Genomic DNA, 23603 nt, shown 5'->3' on the forward strand with positions numbered 1-23603 from the left:
TGCTTAGGAGCACAAGGGACTTTAGTCATTATTTTAAGTTGTCAGTGACCAAAACATGAGGAAACTAGTTCATACTTCGGACTCAGAAGTCACTGATAGTGAGCCAACAGGCAAAGACAGGACATGATAGGAATGAGGGATGAACAGACAGAAGAGCCCCTGCTTCCCTAAGCAGGGGTGATTCAGAACCAAGTCACAGAAAGTGCACAGACTCTATGTTTTTTGGGGTTTTTTTTAGAGATCTTTATTTTTTTTTAAATCCCAGACTCTATCTTAATATGTAAATAGGGCTTCCCCTGGGGGCTCAGGCGATTGAGTGCAGCACTGTGAAGCTGTCCGCAGCCTCTGTAGCATGGGTTCGATTCCTGGCTGGGCGGGGAGAAACCCACATGGCACAGCAGACCTCTCCTGCCTCGCCCGCTGCTCCCCTCAGCAGTGTATTTCAGTCAGTCTGCCTGTTCTGTTCCCCACTCTGTCTCTGGTGAATCCTCTCACCCTCCAGCGCATCTGGCCTGTACCCCGGTTCTTATATGCATGAATAAATAAATCTTAAAAAAAAAATATGTAAATACATGAAGGAACCTACAATCATCCACACTGGTCACCAAAGGAGATAGGTAGGAATTCTTGTGGGTATCAGAGGAGGCTGAATTAATGGAACAAATGAATGTTAGGGAGAGCTAATCCATTTCTGGTTTCTTGGTCCTGCTTAGCTTTTGTCTCATCAATCAGTGAACTGCATGGACAGAGCAAAACAAATGTGATCATCTCTGATGGAGTGAATGCTCCATTGGTAACCAATAGAAATAGTGAATCTATTACCTGGGGAAGGAGCAGGAGTTTGGTGATGATCTGTATTTTTCCCTACCATTTCTTATTTTCATAGTCTCAGAAAACAAATGATAAAAGAGTGGGAGGTGGGGCAGGGATGGAAGGGAGAAGGGCAGGACAAAGAGAAAGCGACAGGAAGATTGGGGTAAAAGAAGGGAGTAGAAAAGCCTAAATTCATAGCAAACAAGTTAGATAACAAGGCAGGAAGTACCAGAGCTCTTCTAACTTACAAAAAGTAGGCTTTAGGGCCTCCCCGGTGGCGCAGCGGTTGAGCGCTGGGTTGCGAAGCTGCCCGCAGCCTCTGCAGCGCCGGTTCGATCCCCGGCTGCTCCCCGGCCACCAGAGGAGGGTCCCACATGGCGCGCAGACCTCTCCTGCCGCCCGCTGCTCCCCTCAGCAGTGTACTTCAGTCCTTCTGCCTGTTCTGCTCCCCGCTCTGGCTCTGGTGAATTCTCTCACCCTCCCGCGCTTCTGACTGTACCCAGTGCTTGTATGCATGTATGTATAAATCAATCAATCAATAAAAATAAATAAATAAATAAATTTAAAAAAAAAAAAAAAAAAGTAGGCTTTATTATTCTGCTTTCTATCCATACATGGACCTATCTCTACCTCCCTCCTTAGCCCATCGGCTTAGAAGTTAATGAATTATCAAGGTAAAGTCAAGAAAGAGCATTTGAGTGTACACAGAAAAATCCACCTCTTCTTAGCCTTACCTCTTGCACGGGAACACTCTGAACTACCAGGAGTCTGCTCAACTGGGAGGACTGTGAACAACAGTGAATTAATTTGGGCTTTTCACTGCAGAGAAGCTGAGGTGCCACCTCGCTGCATGAATACAGTGTGCCTCTGGCTTCCTCTGGATCATCCGGGTGTGCCCAGGCATCACAGGCAGTGTGACCCCCAAGGGATGGAACAGCAGGGAACGGGGGTGGGGTGGTGGGGGATTAGTCAATGAGCCAGCAGGGATAACCCAAAAATGCGAACACACAGGAAAGGCTGGCCTCTGGGTCAGATTCGTAGCTCAGTGGAACCCTGCCCATCTGCCAGCAGATGACTGTTCTATTCTAGACGTGGTCATTCCCCTTGAGAAAATCTCTTTGGTAATGGTGTCACCAGTCCCTTTCTCAATTTGCACTTACTGTTCAGACATCACCAGGACATGCAACCAAGAACAATGCCACAGAGAGTCTCAGCAATATTTGGAAAGAAGGAACAGTTATTTACTTGTTTTATTTTTAATTGAAGGTGTTAATTGCAGAGAAAGAGCCCCAGAAAAACCTTTCTAATAACACTGTCAGTGCACTCTCCAGCCTGACTGCTCCTTCCCTCTTCCTGTGTCTAGCACAGGGAAGCTAAAGGAGTCTAGCAGAGCAACTAAGTCCATTTTAGAAGGCTCAGCAGGAAACAGCACTTTTCAGACCAAAAAGAGGAGTCAGAGGAAACCCACAGCATTCCTCTCAATGGGGCCATGTGCTAACATCCCCATATGTTTACAAGGCCACTTGGGGTAGTGGAAAAGACAGTGCACTAGAGGGCAGGACATCTCAAAGACAGGATCCAGCTCTGCCCCTGGCCTGCTGTGTAGTCTTGGGTCAAGGGCTTAGCTTCTCTGAGTTCCAGGGTCTCCCTCTATAACACAGATGCGTACCTAATTGAATATTTTTGGTTTTAGTTTTACCTGTTAGAATTTTATACATATGGAGTCATGCGGTATGTACTCTTTTGGGTAAGATTTCACTGACTCGCAATAATGTTTGAGAGATTTCATCCATGTTATTGGCTGTATCACTTCTCTCCTTTGGAACCATATGAATGTACTACACGTCTTTATCCGTGGTCCTTCTGATGGGTACTTGAACTGTTCCTAGTTTGGGGGCACTTTGAATAAAGATTCTACTTTCTGTGTTTATGTTTTTTGATCACTCTAGATACCGCATACAAGTGGCATCATGCAGTATTTATCCTTTTGTGACTGGCTTATTTCATTAAACATGATGTGTTCAAGGTTCATCCTTGAACCTGTGTCAGAATTTCTTAAGGCTCAATGATACCGCTTTGTGTGTCTATGTCACATTTTGCTTTACCATTCATCTGTCAATGGGCACTTGGGTTGTTTTCACCTCTTGGCCATTGTGAATAATACTTCAGAAGATCTTGCTTTCCAATTCTTATGAATATCCAGAAGTAGAATTGCTGGATGATATGATAGTTCTATTTTTCATATTTTGAGGAACCACCATACTATTTCCCATAGCTACTGCACCATTTTACATTTCCACCAACAGTATATGAGGGTTCCAATTTCTGCACATCTGGCCAATTCTTGTTATTTTCTGGGTTGTTTTGCTTTGGGGAGGAGGGGAGAGAGAGAGATATAACTTATAGTAGATATCCTAATGGATGTGAGATAGATGGTAGCTCAGTGTGGTTTTGATTTGAATTTCCCTAATGATTAGTAATGCTCAGTATCTTTCCATATGTTCTTGGCCATCTGTATATAATCTTTGGAGAAATGTCTATTCCAGTCCTTTGCCCATTTTTTAATCAAGATATTTGTATTTTTGTCATTGTCATACTGTGGTTTCACAGCAAATCTTCAAGTGGGTAATGTGAATCTTCCAGCTTTATTCTTCTTTTTTCAAGATTGCTTTGGGAGTTCTGGGGCCTTTTACATTTCCATATAAATGTTAGAATCAGCTTGTCATTTTCTATACCTCCACCCCCCCCCCGCCCCCCAAATAAAGCCTCTTGGGATTCTGACTGGAATTGCTTTAAATCTACAAATCAATCTGGGGAGAACTGACAACATTGAGTCTTTCAGCCCACAAACATGATACCTCTCTTCATTTATTTAGGTTTTCTTTTGCTTCTCACAGCACTGTTTTATCACTTTCAAGTATAAGTCTTTCACTTCTTTTTAAGTTTATATTAAATATTTTATGCATTGTGATATAATTGAAAAAGAATTTGTTTCTTTAAGATCTATCAATTCTTTGCTGATGCTACATGAAAACATTTCTGAATGTTGAATTTTATTGTGCTAAATTCATTTATAAGGCATAACAGTTACTTTATAGATTCCGTAAAGATTTTCTATGTTAATAAACATGTCATCTGTGAATAAAAACAGATTTATTCTTTCTGATTTTTATGATTTTTATTGCTTTTTCTCGTTTGATTTCTTACCAAGAACCTCCATGCAGTATGATGTTGAATAAAAATGATGAGAACACACTTGTCTTATTCCTATCTTAAATACAATACTTTCTATATTTCACCATTATTTATAATAGTTGCATTTTACAAATGTACTTTATTAGGTTGCAGAAGTTCCATTTTATTTCTAATTTGCCAAATTTTTTAATCACAAGTGAATGTTAAATTTTTTCCAGTTTTATTGAGGTATAACTGACAAAAATTCTATATATTTAAGATGTACAACATGATTTGATATTTGTATACACTGTGAAACGATTACCACAATCAGGCTAATTAGCACATCACTTCACAGTTACTATTTGTGTGTATGCTAAGAACACTTAAGATTTACTCTCAGCAAATTTCAACTGCACAATACAGAATTATTAACTATAGTCACCATGCTGTACATTAATCTACATAACTTACTCAATCTTCATTCAGAACTGAACCTTTGTATCCTTTAACCAACATCTCTCCATTTTCTTCACCTAGCAAACACCAGTCTACTGCTTTTATGAGATCAACTTCTTTAGATTCCACATTTAAGTGATAGGATCAGCATTTATCTTTTTACTTCTGGCTTATTTTCACTTAGCATAATGTCCTCCAGGTTCATCCATAAGGCAGAAATTCCTTCTTTTTAAAGGATGAATAATATTTTATTGTGTCTGTGTCACATTCTATCTTTTCACCTATCGATGGCTATTTAAACTGTTTCCATATCTTAGACATTGCAAGTAATACTGCAATAAACATGGAAGGGCAGACTGCTCCTCAAAATATGGATTTCATTTCTTCTGGATTTCATTTTCTTCAGAAGTAGAACCACTGGGTTATATGTAGTTCTAGTTTTAATTTTTTGAGGAAACTCCATATTGATTCCATATTGTCTGTACTAACTTAGATGCCCACCAATCAACAATGTACAAGGGTTTTCTTTTCTCCACATACTTGCCAACACTTATCTCTTGTCTAATCAATAATAACCATCCTAACAGGTCTGAGGATACATAATTATCATTGTGATTTTATGAAAGCTTTTTTGTATATGTTAAAATGATTATTTGGTGGTCCTTCTTTATGCTGTTAGCATGGTGAATTACAGTTATTGTTTTTAATAGTTAAAGCAAGTTTTTATTCCTGGGGAAACACAGCTTGGTCAAGATATTTTTTAATATATTTTTATATATTGCCAAATTTGATTTGCTAATATTTGTTGAAGATTTTTGTGTATAAGTTTATGAGGAAAACTATTCTATACTTATCTTTTTCTGTAATACCTCTGTTGAGTTTTTATATGAGAACTATACTGACTTCATAAAATGAGTTGGGAAGTATTCCCTCCTCCACCTCTATTTTCTCAAAAATTTTGAGTAAAATTTGTGGGGGTTTTCCCTTAATATTTGATAGAATTAACCAGTTAAATCATGTAGGCCTAGATTGTTGCCCTACTGCAGTACTAAACACCAGTCACTTGCTTGCCTGTCAGGAGTGGGCGCCCGCACAAGCAGCTGCAGGGAGTAGAAGCAGAGAAGGCAAACAGCTATTCCCTTCAGCAAGCCCGGGCTATAAAAACATTTCCATCTCCACAAATGATGGCTGCACATCTTCCTATGGCAGTTATGAAGGAGTAGCAAATTCCAGCCGAAGTTGCAGCCCCAGCTCCCATCAGGAAACCAAACAAGACTCCAAATGGAAGGAAAAAGAAAATCCAGAACAGAACAAAAAACCATTGGAACCCCCCCAAAAATCTACTATGGTCAAAAAATCTGGTAAGTTCAAAAACTCAAAAGAACATCAAGAAAAAATTATAGACACGTTTGAAGTGAAAAGAAAGTGAAATGTGTTAATGGAATTTCAGAAGCTGAACTTTTGACCAAGACGCTTCCTAACATTTTGACATTCAACCTGGTCATTGTGATTATTGGCAAAAACTCAGGGCTAATGTCTGCTTACAAAGGGCATCATTACCCTGGAGCTGGAAACCATTTTTGGAAGTGTCTATTTATGTCAGGACTGAGTGTGGTCCAACTCAATCATATGAATGGTCACACTTTACCAGGGAAATAGGGTATTATTGGAGTTACCAATAAGGTTGAAAGAACAACACCAAGCAGCAGTAAAGAATTTTGTGGAGGAAATATTCTAGTGCAGGAATTACATAAATATCAGCCATGAATAGCAGTGTTTAATGGGAAATGTATTTGTGAAATTTTTAGCAAAGAAGTTTTTGGAGTAAAGTTTAAGAATGAAGAATTTGGTCTTCAATCCCATGAGAACCCACACACAAAAACTCTCTGCTGCATTATGCCATCATCAAGTGCAAGATGTACTCAGTTCCATCCAGCCCAGGACAAAGTACATTACTGCGTTAAGTTGAACGACCTTCAGGGACCAGTTGAAAGGCAGTGAACAAAAAACAGATATCCAAGAGCTAAAGAAGCCTTAGTTAGGATATTGGAGACAAATTAAAGAAGAGATGGGAATGGAAGAAAATCTATATTCTATTTGGTTTTACATTATTATACTGTCTGTTCCTGCACTGTGCAATATGGTAGCCACTATCCACAGGTGGCTATTTAAACTTGAATTCATTAAAATTTAAAGTTCAGTTCCTCTGTCCACTAGTCACATTTCAAGTGTTCTGTAGTTATGTGTGGTTATCAACTACTGTATTGGACTGAGGCAGTACATTTCCATCCATCATAGAAAGTTCTACTGTATATTAATAATTCATATTATTTTATATACTTTTAATTATCTGACATTAACATTGTTGCTGTGGAATTAATACAAAGCAGCTAGCCTGCCACTATAAAATGAAACAAACATAAGACGCTCAACAAGATGTAGTAATGTATACACACTAGAACACTACACAGCAATCAAAAAGATAAACCAGTGCCATTTGCAGTAACATAGATGGTGTTAGACAGAATCATACTAAGTGAAATAAGCCAGAAGGATAAATATTGGATGTTGTCACTTACATTTGGAATATAGAAAAAAAACAAAGAATCAGATGGAGATCAACTTTAAAACCAATTCTTGAATGCTGACCATTGATCTTAAGTTTTCAGAGGGGGAGGGGAAAAGAGAGGGGTAAATTGTGTTCAATGGGAAAGGGAGGGAGAACACAATGGACTCTGGTGGAGGACTATGGGTACTCTAGTGAAGGGCTACAGTGACTACACCTGTGGCCAGGGAAAAATCTATACTGTCTAAACACTAGCAAGGATACAAAATAATGGTACTTCTATACAATTTAAACAATAAATAAATAACTGAGATAATCTCAAAGCTAAAAAGAAATTAACCTCTAAATAGATAATAATTTTAACAACGAGAAGGGTACTGGCCTTAGAGATTTGGAAGAACCCCTGGAACCACTTCTCTCCAAAGAAGCTTAAGCCCAGGGAGGCAGAGTCTCTGACCCCAGCTCCCACAGGGAATTAACGTTAGAGTTGAAAATGGGATCCTGGTATTTCATAGTATGGGCTTTGCAGCAGGATCTGGGTTTTAATTATAACTCTGTCACTTATTAGCCATGCAGCCTAGGACAAGTGACCACCCCTAAGCCTCACTGAAAACTGAAGAATAATGATCCTAATTCTGTTGGGTTGTCATGAGGATTTAAAGAGATGATGTCTATAAAGTGCTATAGGGAGAACCTGGCACCCCACCAGGAACTGCCTGCTGTCATGATTAGCTAATACAATGCTCTTTCCATTACACCACAAACTCTGATCAGGCATGGTTTAGCCACCAGATACATCATCATCATCATCATGGAGCTGGTGAATATAGGAAGGAACGGGAAAATTATGCAGCTTGGCAAAATGTGCCAGGGGAACAGGATGATAAATGCATTGTACAGTGGTATCTACGGAAATGCTCCTAGAAATCCCCATGTGGTAACAGAAATTTCACCTTGAGGTGTGCAAAAGGAAATGTACCATTTGCATTCCTCTGTGCACTTACCCTAAACAGGTGTCTGAGGATTGGGGCATTGCAGACTGAGAAAGATGCTTGTACTTCTATGACACTTACGCTGAGGCAAGCAGAGAAGTCATCATTCTGCTTTGTTCTTCTCCCTCCAGAACTGTAGATCACAACTGTTAGCAACCCACAGTGCTAGCCCACAGGAAACCTCTCCAAGCCTACTTCAGAGTAGGTAGAGCACAAGCCCCAAATCATTTCCAAGTGCCTGTTTTATGACCTTGCCTCCTTCCCCCTGCCCAACAGGGTGTTAGATGAAGAAAACATTTTAAAACACAATACCCACTCTGCAGCACCATATGCTCTCCTCTGGAAGACCACCAAACATGAGGTGACCAGATAGATGTTAAAGTAAAATCAAAAAGTAACTGGTCACCCAGACTCTGAGGAGAACTTTCCATTTAATTCCATAACAAATCCCAACCCCTTGCTTTCTGGCAGGTACTGTGCCGTGCACTGAAGATACAGCTGCAACCAAGACAAGGTACCTGTCTTGGTACCTTCAACTAGCCTACATGGAGATGGCAAGTGGGGTTGTCTAAGAAAGATTCAACACATTAAGCTCTAATCTGAGCCTTGTGAAGTGGTACAATTTGGATTTTTAGGCTAGAGGGCCAGGGTTAAGACCCCAAAACTCATCTTTGGTTGCCACTATGAATGGAAACAGGAACCCAAGAAAGAACAGTGAGAAATGAAAATATCTTTTATCATGTCAAATGATGTAACAATGATGTAAAATATATGTTTTTTTACATCATTGTTCATTTTTGTACAAGGCATTCTTCTATGCTTTCTCCTCTCAGGTATAGTCCCCATAAAATTCCTACCACTGATTCACCTGTGAACCATCACCATAGTCCCTTGTGCTTCTTCTCTCCCCTGTTTTGATACCTCTCCCTCCCTTGCAAAATGTCTCTGATTTATAGCTGCCTGCTAATTTTGTTTTTTTTTTTTTAGAAAATATCTTTTTTCAAGTCTTCAAAGGCACACTTTACGGTCCCTGCTCCACAGTGGCAGGGAAGGAACGTCACCCAGTGGCTCTACTCACATCCCCTAGTCCACACCTAGTACCCAGGATAGAAAAGAAGGAGTCACCAGCTCTCCCTCTCTTGGCACCACCTGGACTTCCAGGGGTGGAGGTAGGGTGGGGTGAGCAGCATCCACAGTTACCTCTCTGCCCTCCAGCCTGGAAAACCACCACCCAGTCTCCTATATGTCTTCTGGCCCACACACTGTTAGTTCCGTTCCCTCACGGCGGTATCTTTAGACATGATACTTCCCAAGGTTTGACTTCTGCATCTGCAAAATGCAGATAAAATAGTACATTTTTTCATAGGAATATGTTAAAAATTGAAAGGATGTTTATGCAGTGCTTAGCACAGTATGTTGTACAGGGTCAATGTTCAAACAGTAAGAGTAAGCATGATTTTATTATATATTTATATTTTATACATGTATATAAATAAAACATATATAACCTATTGTTCCCAATCAAGTCTTTTTTTTTTTTTTTTGGGGGGGGGGGTTCAATTGGCATGTCTGATTTTGTAACTCATGCATTGGTCTTTTGGAAAATGTTACTTCAATGAGGTACACAGATTTTCTAAATGTTGACACATTTCATAAGATAGTGTCAACAAACCACATTCATTAACATCACCCCAGTTCAGTAAGAAAAGCCGGTAAGTATTGGGAAGCCGACCAATCAAGTGTTTCTTAACTGTCAACCTCAGGGCTGAAACCCAAGCTTGCCAACACCATCCCCACTATGAGAGGGAACCACTCCCTTCTCATCCACCAAACTCAGTCTCTCCCTGGCTTCAAATCTCATCTCCTCTAAGAAGTTCTCCCAAAGACTCAAGAGACCTGCCCAACAATTCTTTCACTAGACAATGCCTCTAGAATTCTCTGTTCAGATGTCCTTAGCTCTTACCTGTAGAAGATTTATACTGTCAATCACTTCCCATTTAGAAGGCTTTAGAACTCTGCATCCTCCCTGTTATTGCTTTCCAAGTCCATTGTTCCTTATATAACAAATACACCCTGGATACTCAGTGAGTAATATGGATAAGGAGGAACACAGGATTCATATCAACCTCTAGCTTTATAATAACTGATGATGATTTCCAAAGAGCTACAAGAAATTAAAGTTTCTTGAAAATCCACAGAAGGTTGGATATGACCAAAAAAATCTATAGCTTACATCTGTTTATTTCTTCATAGTTTATAAAATGCTTTCACATTTATAACATCATTTTGACACAACTTGGAAGGTCAGCCTAATAAGTACTCTTATATCTGACAGATGCAAAATCTCTGAGTCTCAGAGAAGTAGTCTGTCCAAGAGTCAAGCCACAATGAAAAGTCTCTTGATTCTTCCACATCCTTCTCCTATTTGCTGTTCCCTTATGCAGACTCTATCCTCAAATCATGTGCATGCTCCAAGTTATGAAAAAAGAAAACAAAAAACAAAAACCCCTTACCCAAAAGGGACCACACAGAAATAAAACCACAGAGAAGATACTCAAGATGACTATATTACCTTTCTGGAGTGAGGAACTTTCCTCACTTATTGCTGAGAGTGCTGGCTTCAATCACACATACATTCTGTTTGCAGCCATGAGCAACAGTACCAGCCAGCTGTGTCTCCCGAAGTGACAAATGCGAAGGTCCTCCTGGGAGCTACTTGCTATCTCCCAGCACCTGTGAGTGAGCTCCCATTTTGCCTTCTACTCTCTTTCCTCCAATATTTCTGGGCCCTCTGAAAAATAAGCAGCTTTACAACTAATTGCTGCTCTTTTTGCAAAGACTTCTCTGATTCTTTCCACTTCTGCTATCCACAGCCAGTCTCCCCAGTCTTGGATAATACCAGGTACCAGTAAAAAGAACTCCCTTCCAACTACAATGTGCAAATGTGGGAAGTGGCCACCACTGGTGACTGTTTCCACAGGAAGAACCACTACAGCACAGAAGGGAGTAATGCAACCATACTGCATAGAAAAAAGGAACTCCTTCCTTTCAGTCATAATTAGTGGTCCCTCTAGCAACTGCCCTGGGGTATTGAGGTCTTTAAGGCCATATCCCAACAACATGGTCTGGTTTTGCTTCCTCAGAGGTGACAAGACCAGAAGGGGCTGGAAACAAAGAAGGAAGGGGCCCCAATGGACTATGGTGGAGGATTACTGGGGCTTTGGTGATGGGTGTTGTATGATAACATACATTTGTGGAGATGCAAACCTATACCCCTAAAAATAAACACTGTTGTAAATCAGCATTACCTCAATAAAGTTTTTTTTAAAAAAGACACAGCACTCTTTTTTTTTTAATAGAGGACATGTTTTTTTTTAATTAATTTATTTGTTTGTTTGTTTGTTTGTTTGTTTTGTTTGTACATGCACTGGGGACAGTTAGAAGCGCGGGAGGGTGAGAGAATTCACCAGAGCCAGAGCGGGGAACAGAGCAGGCAGAAGGACCGAAGTACACTGCTGAGGGGAGCAGCGGGCGGCAGGAGAGGTCTGCGCGCCATGTGGGACCCTCCTCCGGTGGCAGGGGAGCAGCCGGGGATCAAACCGGCGCTGCAGAGGCCGCGGGCAGCCTCGCAACCCAGAGCTCAACAGCTGCGCCACCGGGGAGGCCCGACACAGCACTCTTTATCCACCAGCGGGATAGTCAGTGGTTGTCCAAGCAGCCAAGGTCAAGGAAAGCAGAAGAAACAGCATGTGCAAAGACCCAGAAGTATCAAACATGATGATTCACTGGTCCAGTACAAATGAGTAGAGTAGAGACTAGAAGAAGGTAAGGCTGGATGTTCTGAGTGGGGTAAGATCAAGAAGAGCTTCTTAGAAGAAACAGAGATGTTGGATCTCATCCTGGATGGAAAGCTATTAAGCAAATGTTTGCTGAGCACCCACTGTGTGTTGCATGCTAACAAAGGGATATAGCGGGGAACATGGGGAATAACAATCCTGGAACTTATGCTCAGTAACTCCTTTCTTTGCACTCCGGCTAAGGGGATTTTGGCTTGTGTGTTTCTCCTAATCCTCAAAGGCAGATTCTGGGTCTTATTCTCTACTGTATGGTAAAGACTCAGCTAAGCTTCTTCCATCTAGTAGATTTCCAATAAATGTTTATTGTGGGAATGAATGTTTTCTGTATTTTCTAAGAATCTTTAAACAAACAAAAAAATTACAGAGATCAACCTTATATGTGTGCATATCATTTTGGCAGCTGAGATGAGGCTAGACTAGAGACAAGGGGCTCTCAACTAAGGGGCTGTCATAAATCAGGCAACAGATATGGGGGTGCAAGCTAGAAGAATGGTGGTAGAAATAGATGTAAGTAGTTTTAATCCCCTGGCCAAAGTATGCACATCGCACCCACCCTTCACAGACCTTATTAAACCACTGCAGCCTCCTTTCAAGCCTCCTTGACTTTTGTTTCCACTCTAAACCTCTGCATGATTTACTTTCACCCTGGGACAGTACAGTTTTCAAGGTCAAACGCAACAAAAGACAGCTGGTCAGCTCCAGGGTGACTCTGGGCACAGCCTGGGGCAGCCATCATGCTGCAGAGAGTGGTGGTGACACATGAGGTCACTGGGACTTTAAATCAGTGCTGATGTATTTCCTCTGCTACTGAGAGAACAAGCACAGAAACATCCTTGCTGTCGATGCCGATGACTACTTCAAAAGGAAATCACGCTCCCTGGCACTGTTGGGAGTCAGATTTTGGGTTACCGCACATCTGCCCCCCATTATTTTTACCAGTTCTGGTTCTAAAAAGTGTTTGTATGTAGATCCTAAGATCGCAAGTGATTAAGACAGAAGAGCAGGGCCACCCTGGTGGCGCGAGGGATTAAGCACCACACTGTGAAGCTGTCCACAGACTCTGAAGCACAAGTTCTACCCCCAGCCAGCCAGGGGGCAACCCACATGGCACAGCAGACCTCTCCTGACTCGCCCGCTGCTCCCCTCAGCAGTGTACTTCTGTCAATCTGCCTGTTCTGTTCCCCACTCTGTCTCTGGTGAATCCTCTCATCCCCCGCACCTCCAGCCTGTACCCCAGCTCTAGTATGCATAAATAAATAAATCTTTAAAAGGGGGGGGCAAATTTAAAAAAAAGAACATCGCTGATCTGCACTGTACTTATAATAAAACCTGTATCTGAAGTGTGAGTGGCTCACATGCTATGAGCCCAATAATAGCTCTTGAACAGCACTTCAGAGTTTACAAAAGCTGCTATATATCTTATTTGCATCTTTGAACAACCCTAAGGGCAAGGTAAAGCAGGTATGATCACTCCCACTTTGTAGGTGAGAAAATTGAGGTTCAGAGAGCTTGTGGCTGACCCAAAGTCATGTGGACTGTAGGTGACAGAGCAGAAATTCACACCCAATTCTCACTCCACAGTCGACTCTGTTGATCAGACCTCCAACTCTGGGAGGCACTTCTGGTTTACAATAATCAGTTAACTTCACTTGCCTTGATGGAGAATTTGTTCCTCCTGCATTTCCTCGTAAGACACTGACCCTGACTCTGAGCCTAGAGAGGGCTACTTGGCCTCTGCCAGACCCAGCCTCCACCTAGCAAAAGCCAAAGCCAGAACCCAGGGCCACCTTCTGATTGGAACTGTCCAGAGCAGAGGGGATTGGAGCATAGGGCCAGCAATGGGAAGGATGAGGGCTCCTGAGAGGCAGGTCCACATCCCTGATTGCTACATACTGTGCAACCCTGAGCTCGGGATGGCTTACCCTCAGAACTTGAGTTCCCTCACCCCTAGGATGAGGGCAGTGACACTGTCCTCCACACAGTACACATATCACAGCCAGTCAGGGTGTCCTCCCATTTCAGGCAGTTACCAGACTACCAGACTGTGCTGGATGGACTCAGTGCAGAGTAAACTGCCCTGGTCCCTCCCTGGAGGTCCCTCCCCAGCCTCCCCACACTACCCTCATCACGCCAGCAAACAATGGGGCTTTCAATTGAACCAGGAAGAGTTAAGCTGTCCAATGGGAGTGCACCCATGTTCCTAGGCACACTGATATTGCTTGTTTACTTTGGACTGAGTGTGGCCCTACTAATACAAAGATAAACAAGAAAGCAAGTCTGCTTTCAAAGAACTCAAAGGTTGATTTAGAGATGTACACATTAATAATCACTCTGTACTAAGAAATACTGTATTCCAGTATTGCACAGCCACTCTGTCTTTTTTGTGGATTCTCGGCACCTTGCAGTGTGCATGGTCTGCACTGGGACGCAATACACATTTGTTGAATAAACTAAGATACACCATAATGACAAAGGACACATGCGCAATGAAAGCACCTCTCTTCCCTCGACTTCTATTTCACATACCTCCTTCCACTTTACTCCTGTGCTCAAAGGAAAAGTACCTTTCCTTCCCATCAGAACTAACCCCTTTCACAGTGAGTTCAGTCTTATTTCTTATATCCTTGGGGGCCTTGCTCCAGCTATCTCCCCCACCTCCAGCCTTTGAATTTTCACTCATAAGCTTTTCTTTTCCTCTCTCTCTGTCTCACTCTCTCTAGTCCTTTCTTTCAACCTTCTGACACACTCTACTTTCCCCCAGCTGGCAAAACTAGCTCTAACCAAACTATCCTTTCAAGTTGCTGAGTTTGTTCTCATCCTCCTTTGACCCCGAATCTCCTGAAAGGGTTGTTCACACCTGCGGTCTGTGCTTCTCACCACCCTTCATTCCCTACGTCCCTGCTTTAGCTCCCACCTTTCCACAGGAGCCTCTCTCAGAAGTGTCACCACACCTCCCCGTCACCAGAGCCAGCGCTCTTCCCTCAGTCACCAACCTCCCTGACCTCCCTGTTGAAACATCCGTAGCTTCTGAGACACTGCAGTTCCTGGCCTGCTTTCTCCCTCTCTTGTCAATACTCAGTCTCTATCCGGCTGCTCTTCCTCTGCTTTCCTCTTAATGCAAGTTCTTGCCAAGATTCTCCTGTTACTTTACATTAGCTCCCTTGAGAACTAATTTGATGTCAAAGCCTCTAATTCTGAAAGCCTTTCCAGTCACCACTTCCCACCCGAAACACTCCCCTCCTCAACCTTGCAGAATCTAAAAGAAACCACAGGGACCGAAAATGCAAGCCAGAAAAGGTCTCCAAGGACACGGGAAGGGATGGGATCAACGTATCTTCATTGTCAGACTCTCTGTTACAGTCACTTTCATACTCTGCTTGTCCTGCAATGAACTTATCTTAGCCTTGCCATGAGCTCACAGGCTCCTGAGACAGGAATTGTTCCACTCTTCTGTTTCCCCTATTGGGCTAGTGTATTGGTCAGACTGACAAGCATACATAAGCACCTGTTGGACTAAAGGGGAAAAACTAAAGATGAGTATGTGTGAAATTATCTGGTAAACTAGGAAGCACTAAAGGACAGTAAGTTTCACCATCACCATTAGCCTTTGTGAGAAATGTCTGGGCCAGAACCTATCTGATCTCTGGCTCTACAAGACATCTGATATCCAAAAGCCTGAAAACAGGGCAATGTCGATGAACTGGCCTGGGACGGAGAAGCGCAGAATGTAGGGAGAGCGAGAAGAGTTGCTGATGAGGGGCACATACCTCCAAAAACCAATTTCTTCACTTATTCAGTCAGTAAACATCTACTACGTACCCACAAGGTGCAAGGAGCCATTCCAGACACTGGGAACAAAGCTTTGAACAAGACAGACAGGGCCCACTGTCTTCCTGGATCTGATATTTTAGTGAGCAGGGCGGGATTATAAATTAAAAAAGAAAATAGCAGTATTAAGTAAGGGCTTGCTGTTTCATATTCTTTACCATCTCCTGCAGACAAGACAGCCCTGTCTCGTGAGTCTTTCTCTTCTGAGACAAATCCAGCCTACTGCGCTGAGGTTTGTTTTGTGCTATTTCTCCTCCTGTTAGGGCAGCAGCCATGGCACAGATGTGCTAGCTTTTTTAATCTCCAGCGAGACAGTGATTGGGGAAACACTTGCCACCCCACTTTGGGAGGTCTCTAAAACCTACTGCACCTGAAAGGTCTTGACTGCCTGGGCATCCTGGTCTCGGCCACCTCCTGTTCCTCTAAGAACAGCAACAACGCTGGGGGCTTCTTACCAGAGAGTGATTTGGGAATGATTTTTCAGGTTGTGTTCAATTCTGTCAGCGCCCTCGGACTCAGCTGATTGCTGGTGGTAGATTTCTGTGTTATTTAGGGCACCAAAGTCCCACAGTCTTGACACAAACTTAAAATTAGAAATGCATTAAATATAGGAAAGAAGGAAGGTCATTCAGAAAAGGCAGCCTTCCGAGGGAGCTGCAGGACAAAAACACCCTGGAAACTTCCAGGTTCACTAATGGGTTTTACACAGCATTCAAGTGGTATTTCTCCTTCAGAAATAACACTGTGGAAAGCGTAGGGGACTGGCTCGAACCTCAGCTAACACAGCCGAGTGAGTGACTCTGCAAACTAAAAATAGCTTCTTTCCCACTCATTCTGACAGATTTCACTTAGACCCCGCGCACAGGTTGATCCTCTAACAAACAGTTTTAGTCCTGCAGCAAAACGAGGGCTGATGGCATTTGGGCTTGACTACGACTCAATCCCTGGTTCAACTCTTGTTTACTTCCACATTTCCTGCCCTTGCTCTGAAGGCTGTGTGTGCACACCAGTGCACGTGTACACTGAGCTCCCTGGCTGGGATTTGGCGCTCCTCAACCAAACGTGGGCAGAATTTAAACCAAGAACATGACTCAGGACCAGGGCTGCAGACTGAGCCCAGAGCAAGGCCCTCACAAGAAACACTGGGAATCAGGCTATTGTGGGTCTTCTCCTAACTCCTAGCCAGCCCCTCTGGGCATCAGTTATATTCTCCCATTGTAACATGAGGATAATTGTTCCTACTCCAGCCTATTTCACAGCTGTACACCAGACTCAAATGAGAGAACATATGTGAAAGTTCCTTCAGACCATACTCCTAACAGAAGGAAGGTGAGCAGGGAGGCAGAGCCAGGCTGGACCACTGGACTGGGCAGGTATATCGATTGTTCTAGGAGTTAAAAGCAGATCTAGATTCGGAGCTTTAGTTCATGCTGGCCCCTCTGCCTGGATGTCCCTTCCACCTTTATTATACTCCTGCTCATTCTTAAAAACCCAGTTCAAATAACACTTTGTTTTTGTTACTGTCTCCCAAATCATTCCAGCTTCTCTTCTCCATTGGCCTTCCATGCAACTCTCCAATAGCACTTTTCACTCTGCCCAGTAAGGATTTACTTACAAACCTGGAAGTTCTTTGAGAGTAAAGACCATGTACTTCTTACCGTTGTATACAGCTCCCCACCCACCTCCACTGTATGGCCAACTCAGACACATGGCAGATGTCACGCAATGTTGACTGTGTTGATGATGGAATACATAAGAACCCAAGGCAAGAAGGAGGTAAACATAGGAAAGCAGAAAAGGTGGACCAGCACACACAGGGCCAGTGGAAGGAGTAGCAGGCAGGGAATCCAGGGAGGTAGTATCACCAAGGTTTGCCTGCCCACAGCAATAAGGACACAGCCAGAGGGATGAGTCAAAGCCAAGATGCAATTCCTGGGGGTAACAGGCAGGATCCGAGTCCTAGAAACATGAGGAATTGAAAAGGGACCAGGGGCACCATGTTGACGGCCAGGGACTAAGGTTTAGGAGCCTGATACTATGTCCTGGTGCTCCAAATGGGAACAGAAGGGCCTGGGGAGAAGAAGCAGGGACAGTGAGCAGAGCCAACGCAAAGGGACAGAGCAATATTGAAAAGGTACTGAAGCCTGAAACTTCTGGATCAGTTGACATTCCCAGGTCTGCCAAAGTTGAGCCAATAGGTAGGAGCTAAGTGATGTTGGCTATGACTTGATCTTGAAAATGACTCCTGAGGTAGGAGTCATTGCATATATAAGTTATTTCCTTAAGTAAGAATCAGAGATGGACTGAACACTTAGACCTACAGAAACATTAGGAGCCATCTGGTCTAACACTCCCAACTTCCATATGAGGAAAGTGAGAGTCCAGAAGGAAAAGAGACCTGTCCAAACTCACTCAGGCAGGGCAGAACCATCAGCCTAGGTCTCCTGCCTCCCAATCTGGTTCTTCTTCACTCAGAGGCCATTTACTTTCAGGGCAACCACCAGTTGCTACTTCAGAATATTGGAGGTCCCAATATACTAACTAAGGACACAGCAGCACCTCTGACCAAGTGTGAAATACAGGCTTTCACCTTCGGGCAGAGTTCAGAGCCAAAGTTCCACAGTAAACATGCAGGTAGCAGCCTCACCACGGGTTTAAAAAACAAAGTTCCTTTCAATAAGCAAACAAAACTGTTCACACAGATCCTACTTTGACATGTGCATGCAGAAATTAATCCTGACCCCTGTGTTATCCCTGGAATTGGCTAAAGCCCCAGGAGTGACCAGAGGCATGGAACCTAAAGTAAAGCTTAGCAAAACATAGCTTCATACATATGATGCATGAAACACAGTTTTCACCACTGTAAGATCCTTAAAGAAAAACCCTCCAGATCTAAAATCTCAGACTCTTTCTCAGGCTAAAGATGAGATATGGTTCAGAAGAAAAGAACTTCAATTCTCAGCGAGTCAGAGGCCCTAACCGCCAGACTTCCAGGTATCCCTATAAGCAAAACAAACATGCAATTTTACTTCAAAGACACAAAGTATGTGAGCCTCGAGTACTTCAATTCCAAATGCCAGCCACACTTTTTTTTTAAAGATTTATTTTTATTTATTTATTTATTTATTTATTTATACAAGCACTGGGTACAGTCAGAAGCACGGGAGGGTGAGAGAATTCACCAGAGCCAGAGCGGGGAGCAGGGCAGGCAGAAGGACCAAAGTACACTGCTGAGGGGAGCAGCGGGCGGCAGGAGAGATCTGCGCACCATGTGGGACCCTCCTCCAGTGGCCAGGGAGCAGCCGGGGATCGAACCGGCGCTGCAGAGGCTGCGGGCAGCTTCGCAATCCAGTGCTCAACCGCTGCGCCACCGGGGAGGCCCGTCAGCCCCACTTTTTATCTACTACTGATCCAGGGTCAGTGACCCATTCTGGCCCTGGTCCCGTTATGCATGAATCAATGGTTATAATGCCTATACCCAGGTTTATTATAAAAATGAAATAATATATGTACAGCATTTAGCACACTGTCTGGCCCACAGTAACTACTAAATAACAGTGTACCTCTGAGCTTGCTTTTATACATGGGAAGGGATGGATATACCACAGTCCACTTCTGTCCAATTTTGCTTTCCCCTCCACTTGGCTGTCCCTGTGGACCCATCTGGGCATACATTCTACCTGAAGCCCAGCCCAACAGCTCTCTCTTCCCTCTACTTATCCACTGAACATAAACAAGTGGTCAGCTAAGGACGACACTCAGGTTCTTGAAGGTCAGGATGCACCACGTTACTTCAAACTGTTCCCATCTCCCCAGACATACCTACACCTCCCTGGCCAACGCCCTGACCAGGGCAGCCCCTAGTTTAGTAGGGCTCTTGTCCTTTCCAAGGTGAATCTAATCATGGCGGCTTACTGTAGCCCCTAGCCTGGTTCTGAGCCTGACAGATCAGACCTGGACATACACAGCCAAAGATAATTCCTAGACTCAGTTTACCAGTAGGAAATTGCCTGGGGTATGAATCTGCAGTGAGATCAGTGAGCGGATATACCCCTCCAGAGATTGGAGCAGAGAGTGAGAGAAGCCTGATAATAAAGCTGCCAAGGATCTCAGGGCCCAAGCCCATTCCACAGATTGCTCCATAAGAAGTTGCATTAAAGTCACATCAATGTCAGGTTCTCAGCTATATGTCTGCACTGACCATGTCTGTGACAGTGCTGCATATCGTGGCCATCAAAGGGCATTAAAAGTCCTCACAGAAGAAGAAGAGAAAGGAACCAGCAGTCTCCAAGCGCCTGCTGCAGGTAATACTCATCCATGACCTTCTGCAGTAGGTACTATTACCTTCAAGTTGCCAATAAAACCAAAGACTCGAAAAATTCATGAAGCTTCTGTGCCTCCACTATGCTGCCTGACCACAATGTCTTAAAAGTTCTGGGAAAAACAAAGAAAAACTAAGAGTCTAAAGCAGGATGTGCCCAGTTCTTAGCACCTTCACTCACTCAGCAGGCAAAACTAGCCTACAACTACATTCCTCATTCAATGATGGTGGAGTCAACTCCTTTCAGATAAAATCTAGAGGAATATGGGATAAAGATACTCATGACCTTTGCCCATCCATTTCACCCCCAAGACTGCAACTTAATGAAACAGTTCAACCAAGTATTCACTGCAGGGTCCACCACAGTGACAATACAAGGGGGGAGAATGATCTGTATATCCAACATTTGAAGAATGAGTTAGAAAAATCCCAGAATCTTCAAATCATCTAATGTTACACGGTCATTCCAAGTGATCTTAAAGACCAAGGGGGGAAACAAAACGAAGCATTTGTGATAAATGATGAATACCAGACATCACTACCATTTTGTAAAGTGTACATGCAAAAAGGAATGTAGAATGGTAACATGATGGATGATTTTATGATTATATTTCTCATGTCTGTTTGAGTGGTGTTGTTTTAGTACAGATTCACCCCAGCAAGAAGGAAGGCCCAGGAGGACCAGGGTTGGGATATGAAGTAGAAATTGAGACCCGTCCTACATACCCGGAAGGAGGAGGCCAGGCAGGCCCCAGGGGAGGGAAGCTCTCCAGGTATGGAGAGGTTGTAATTAGTCTGATGCTAATTACAGAAGTCTCACTAGCTTATTAATTTTTTGACAGACTCTGAATGAAGACTGTATTCCTTCATTAAGTCAGCTTGGGTTGAGAGGCACATTTCCTATGTGGCCATCCTCATTCTTCTTAAAAGCCCAGCCTTTTTTTTTTTTTTGAAGATTTATTTATTTATTTATGCAAGCACTGGGTACAGTCAGAAGCGCGGGAGGGTGAGAGAATTCACCAGAGTCGGAGGGGAGAGCAGAGCAGGCAGACTGACGAAGTACACTGCTGAGGGGAGCAGTGGGAGGCAGGAGAGGTCTGCGTGCCATGTGGGACCCTCCTCCAGTGGCCTGGGAGCAGCCGGGGATCGAACCGGCGCCACAGAGGCTGCGGGCAGCTTCGCAACCCAGCGCTCAACCGCTGTGCCACCGGGGAGGCCCTTCTTTTTTTTTTTTTTTAAGGGCAGCAGCAAAGGAAAATTTAGTAATAGAAACACATACCCTGGAGAAATTAAGACTCCTGCCTTAAATGTAGAAATTCAAGACATTTCAGGGAACTAAAGGGGCTTGAGTAAGCAACTCAACTACAGTGTATTCTGCACTGGGAAATATAAACAGAAGCGCAAGATACTTATTAGCTTAGTATTCAAGGCCCCCTTGAATGGGTTCCAACCCATCTTTCTGATATCACGTCATACCCATTCCCACAGAGAGGCCACACTCAAGTTAAACTGAACCAACAGCAGTTCCCCTCAAACACTTTCTTCACTATTCAATCCCCACGACTCTATTCGTGGGCTGTGTGTCCACCTGAAAGTTTTCTTCTCTCTTATGGTCTCTCGTTCATGTCTGACCTGTCCTCCAAGGTACAGCTCAAAGCCATGTACTTCTCGAAGCCTAACGCAATCCCTGTACCCTGAATGCATTTCCCATTCTTTGAAGTGGATCCAGAGTCCTCTGAATCTCTCTCTAGGAGTTATGCACAGTCTGCCTTGCAGCAAGTAACTGGAAGGCAAGGACTCCTTTAAATTTCTGCATGGAACCTACTGTCATGCCCCATTTATAGGCACGAGGAAGCCCTCAGTAAATGCTTCACTGACCGGTAAGGAAAAAAGATGCAGTACATCAATGAAAAGTCACTTCCTACCTCGGTTGCTCCCGTTAAACAATGCAGAGACGAGGGGGTGCTCTTCTGTGGCCTGGAGACGGGATGGGATGACTCCTGCTTTTCTAGATTCCAGCCTTCATGAGATTCCAACGTCCTCCCTAGCTGACCATAGTCAGCACGGCCCCAGGTAAACACCTTGCCAGTTTCTAAAAATAAACATTATCTAAATTAAGGCTACATTCCATGTTTAAGCTCTCAGAGGTAGGCAATGAATTACAGGAGAAGGTGTGAACCTTTATTTTAATACCAACTACTGTGTAGCAGACACTGTCTTCTTATAAAGAAAACACATAGAGTATTCACATTTTTACAGATCTAAGAACTGAGGTTCAGAGGGAAGAAATGACTTGCCCAAAATCAATGAAGTGATGAGTACCAGAGGCTGATGCTAAAGCCTATTTTTCTGAATTTTTAGAGATACAGATAGGACTACAGATAATATTCCAGCCAACCCTTCCCCTGCCCACATGCTCCTCATGCTTGGCCTCTCCTCTGTTCTTTCTCTGCTCTCTCACTCTATCCAGAGTCCCCGTCAAATACCTTGAAATTTCCCAGGCTTCTGACTTGCCCCATTCACAATCTCCCAGGGCTTTACTTTGAGCTCAATTAATAGCCGGTTTTATGTGTTCTCCCCTCCACATAAATCAAGAGGGCCTTTCTATGCTCCTCCCCAAAGGAGCAATTCTAACAGCCCCAGGGCAAGCATCCATGTGTGCTAGTGGAACTGGAATAGGAAAGGAGGAAAAAAGGACAGCATCAGAGGGAGCCAGGAAAGCACTCCATGCCCCAGATGCCCTACTTGGGAAGCTTGGTCAGTGCTAAAGACAATAGAAGAAAATAAAGTTCGGAAAAACAGAAATGTCCTCTCTCCTTCCAGATAAGAGAAAATTCACCAAACTAATTCAATTGTACCAAGTGCCGCATTTGTTATTTCAACAGAAATGCAAAATCTGATGAGGCATAGATTATTAACAGATTCTCTGCAATAAATATGCATAACCATGTGCGCTGTATAAATTCTTTATACATGTTTATTTTAACAAAGAAAAACTTTGCTTAAGAGACAAAACACCAAGTAATGCATATTAAATTCTAGACAAATCTACTACATACTCTGTGTTTAGTACCAAAGCTTCATCTGGCCCTACATTCAACATATGGTTTATAGTGTCAGCAAAAAAACAACCACAGACTCACAGGGGAAATGTCAGATGACGGCAGGGATACAGTTCTCAGGATCAATCTGCTCATGGACACCAACACAGATACCATGAAACTCCCAGGAATCTGAGTTCTGAGTTTCCTCAAAGAGGGAACAGAGTCCCACGAGAAACAAGCTGTAATACAAGAACTGGGAGTGGCCCCATTCAGATGCACTGTTTCCTGGCTTCACATGTGCTGTTCCTTTGTCATGGGTGTCCTTTTCCTTACATTACTGACCTGCTAAGCTATGACTCAATGTATAGAGTCCAGTTCAGGTTGTGACTCCTTTCTTAACTCCCCAATTATCCAGAGAAAGGGAGAAATCCACCCTGCTGTGAGCCACCTTTATTACTGTTCTCATCAACTACTCAGTTCCCATTTAACAGGTGAGGAAATTAGACTGAGATTTCTTCACCTGACCAGTCCGTGGTCACACAGCTAAGC

General features: G+C 43.3%; 1 protein-coding gene and 1 pseudogene across 5 annotated transcripts in view; one reads left to right on the forward strand and one right to left on the reverse strand.

Moving 5' to 3' along the window:
- LOC119254122 (G/T mismatch-specific thymine DNA glycosylase-like) overlaps nt 1-6484 on the forward strand; it is a 56154-nt pseudogene extending 49670 nt beyond the window's left edge.
- Nucleotides 1-23603, reverse strand: part of SERGEF (secretion regulating guanine nucleotide exchange factor) — a 218252-nt gene that overhangs the window by 149338 nt on the left and 45311 nt on the right. For all 5 annotated transcript variants that reach the window (XM_037522726.2, XM_037522728.2, XM_037522727.2 and 2 more), the window contains one exon: nt 21936-22102. In XM_037522726.2, coding sequence (XP_037378623.1) covers nt 21936-22102 — 167 coding nt within the window. The remainder of the gene's footprint in view (nt 1-21935; nt 22103-23603) is intronic.

Source organism: Talpa occidentalis, unplaced genomic scaffold (genome assembly GCF_014898055.3).
Source record: "Talpa occidentalis isolate TD23 unplaced genomic scaffold, MPIMG_talOcc4v2.1 talOcc4.3, whole genome shotgun sequence".
Taxonomy (NCBI): Eukaryota; Metazoa; Chordata; class Mammalia; order Eulipotyphla; family Talpidae; genus Talpa; species Talpa occidentalis.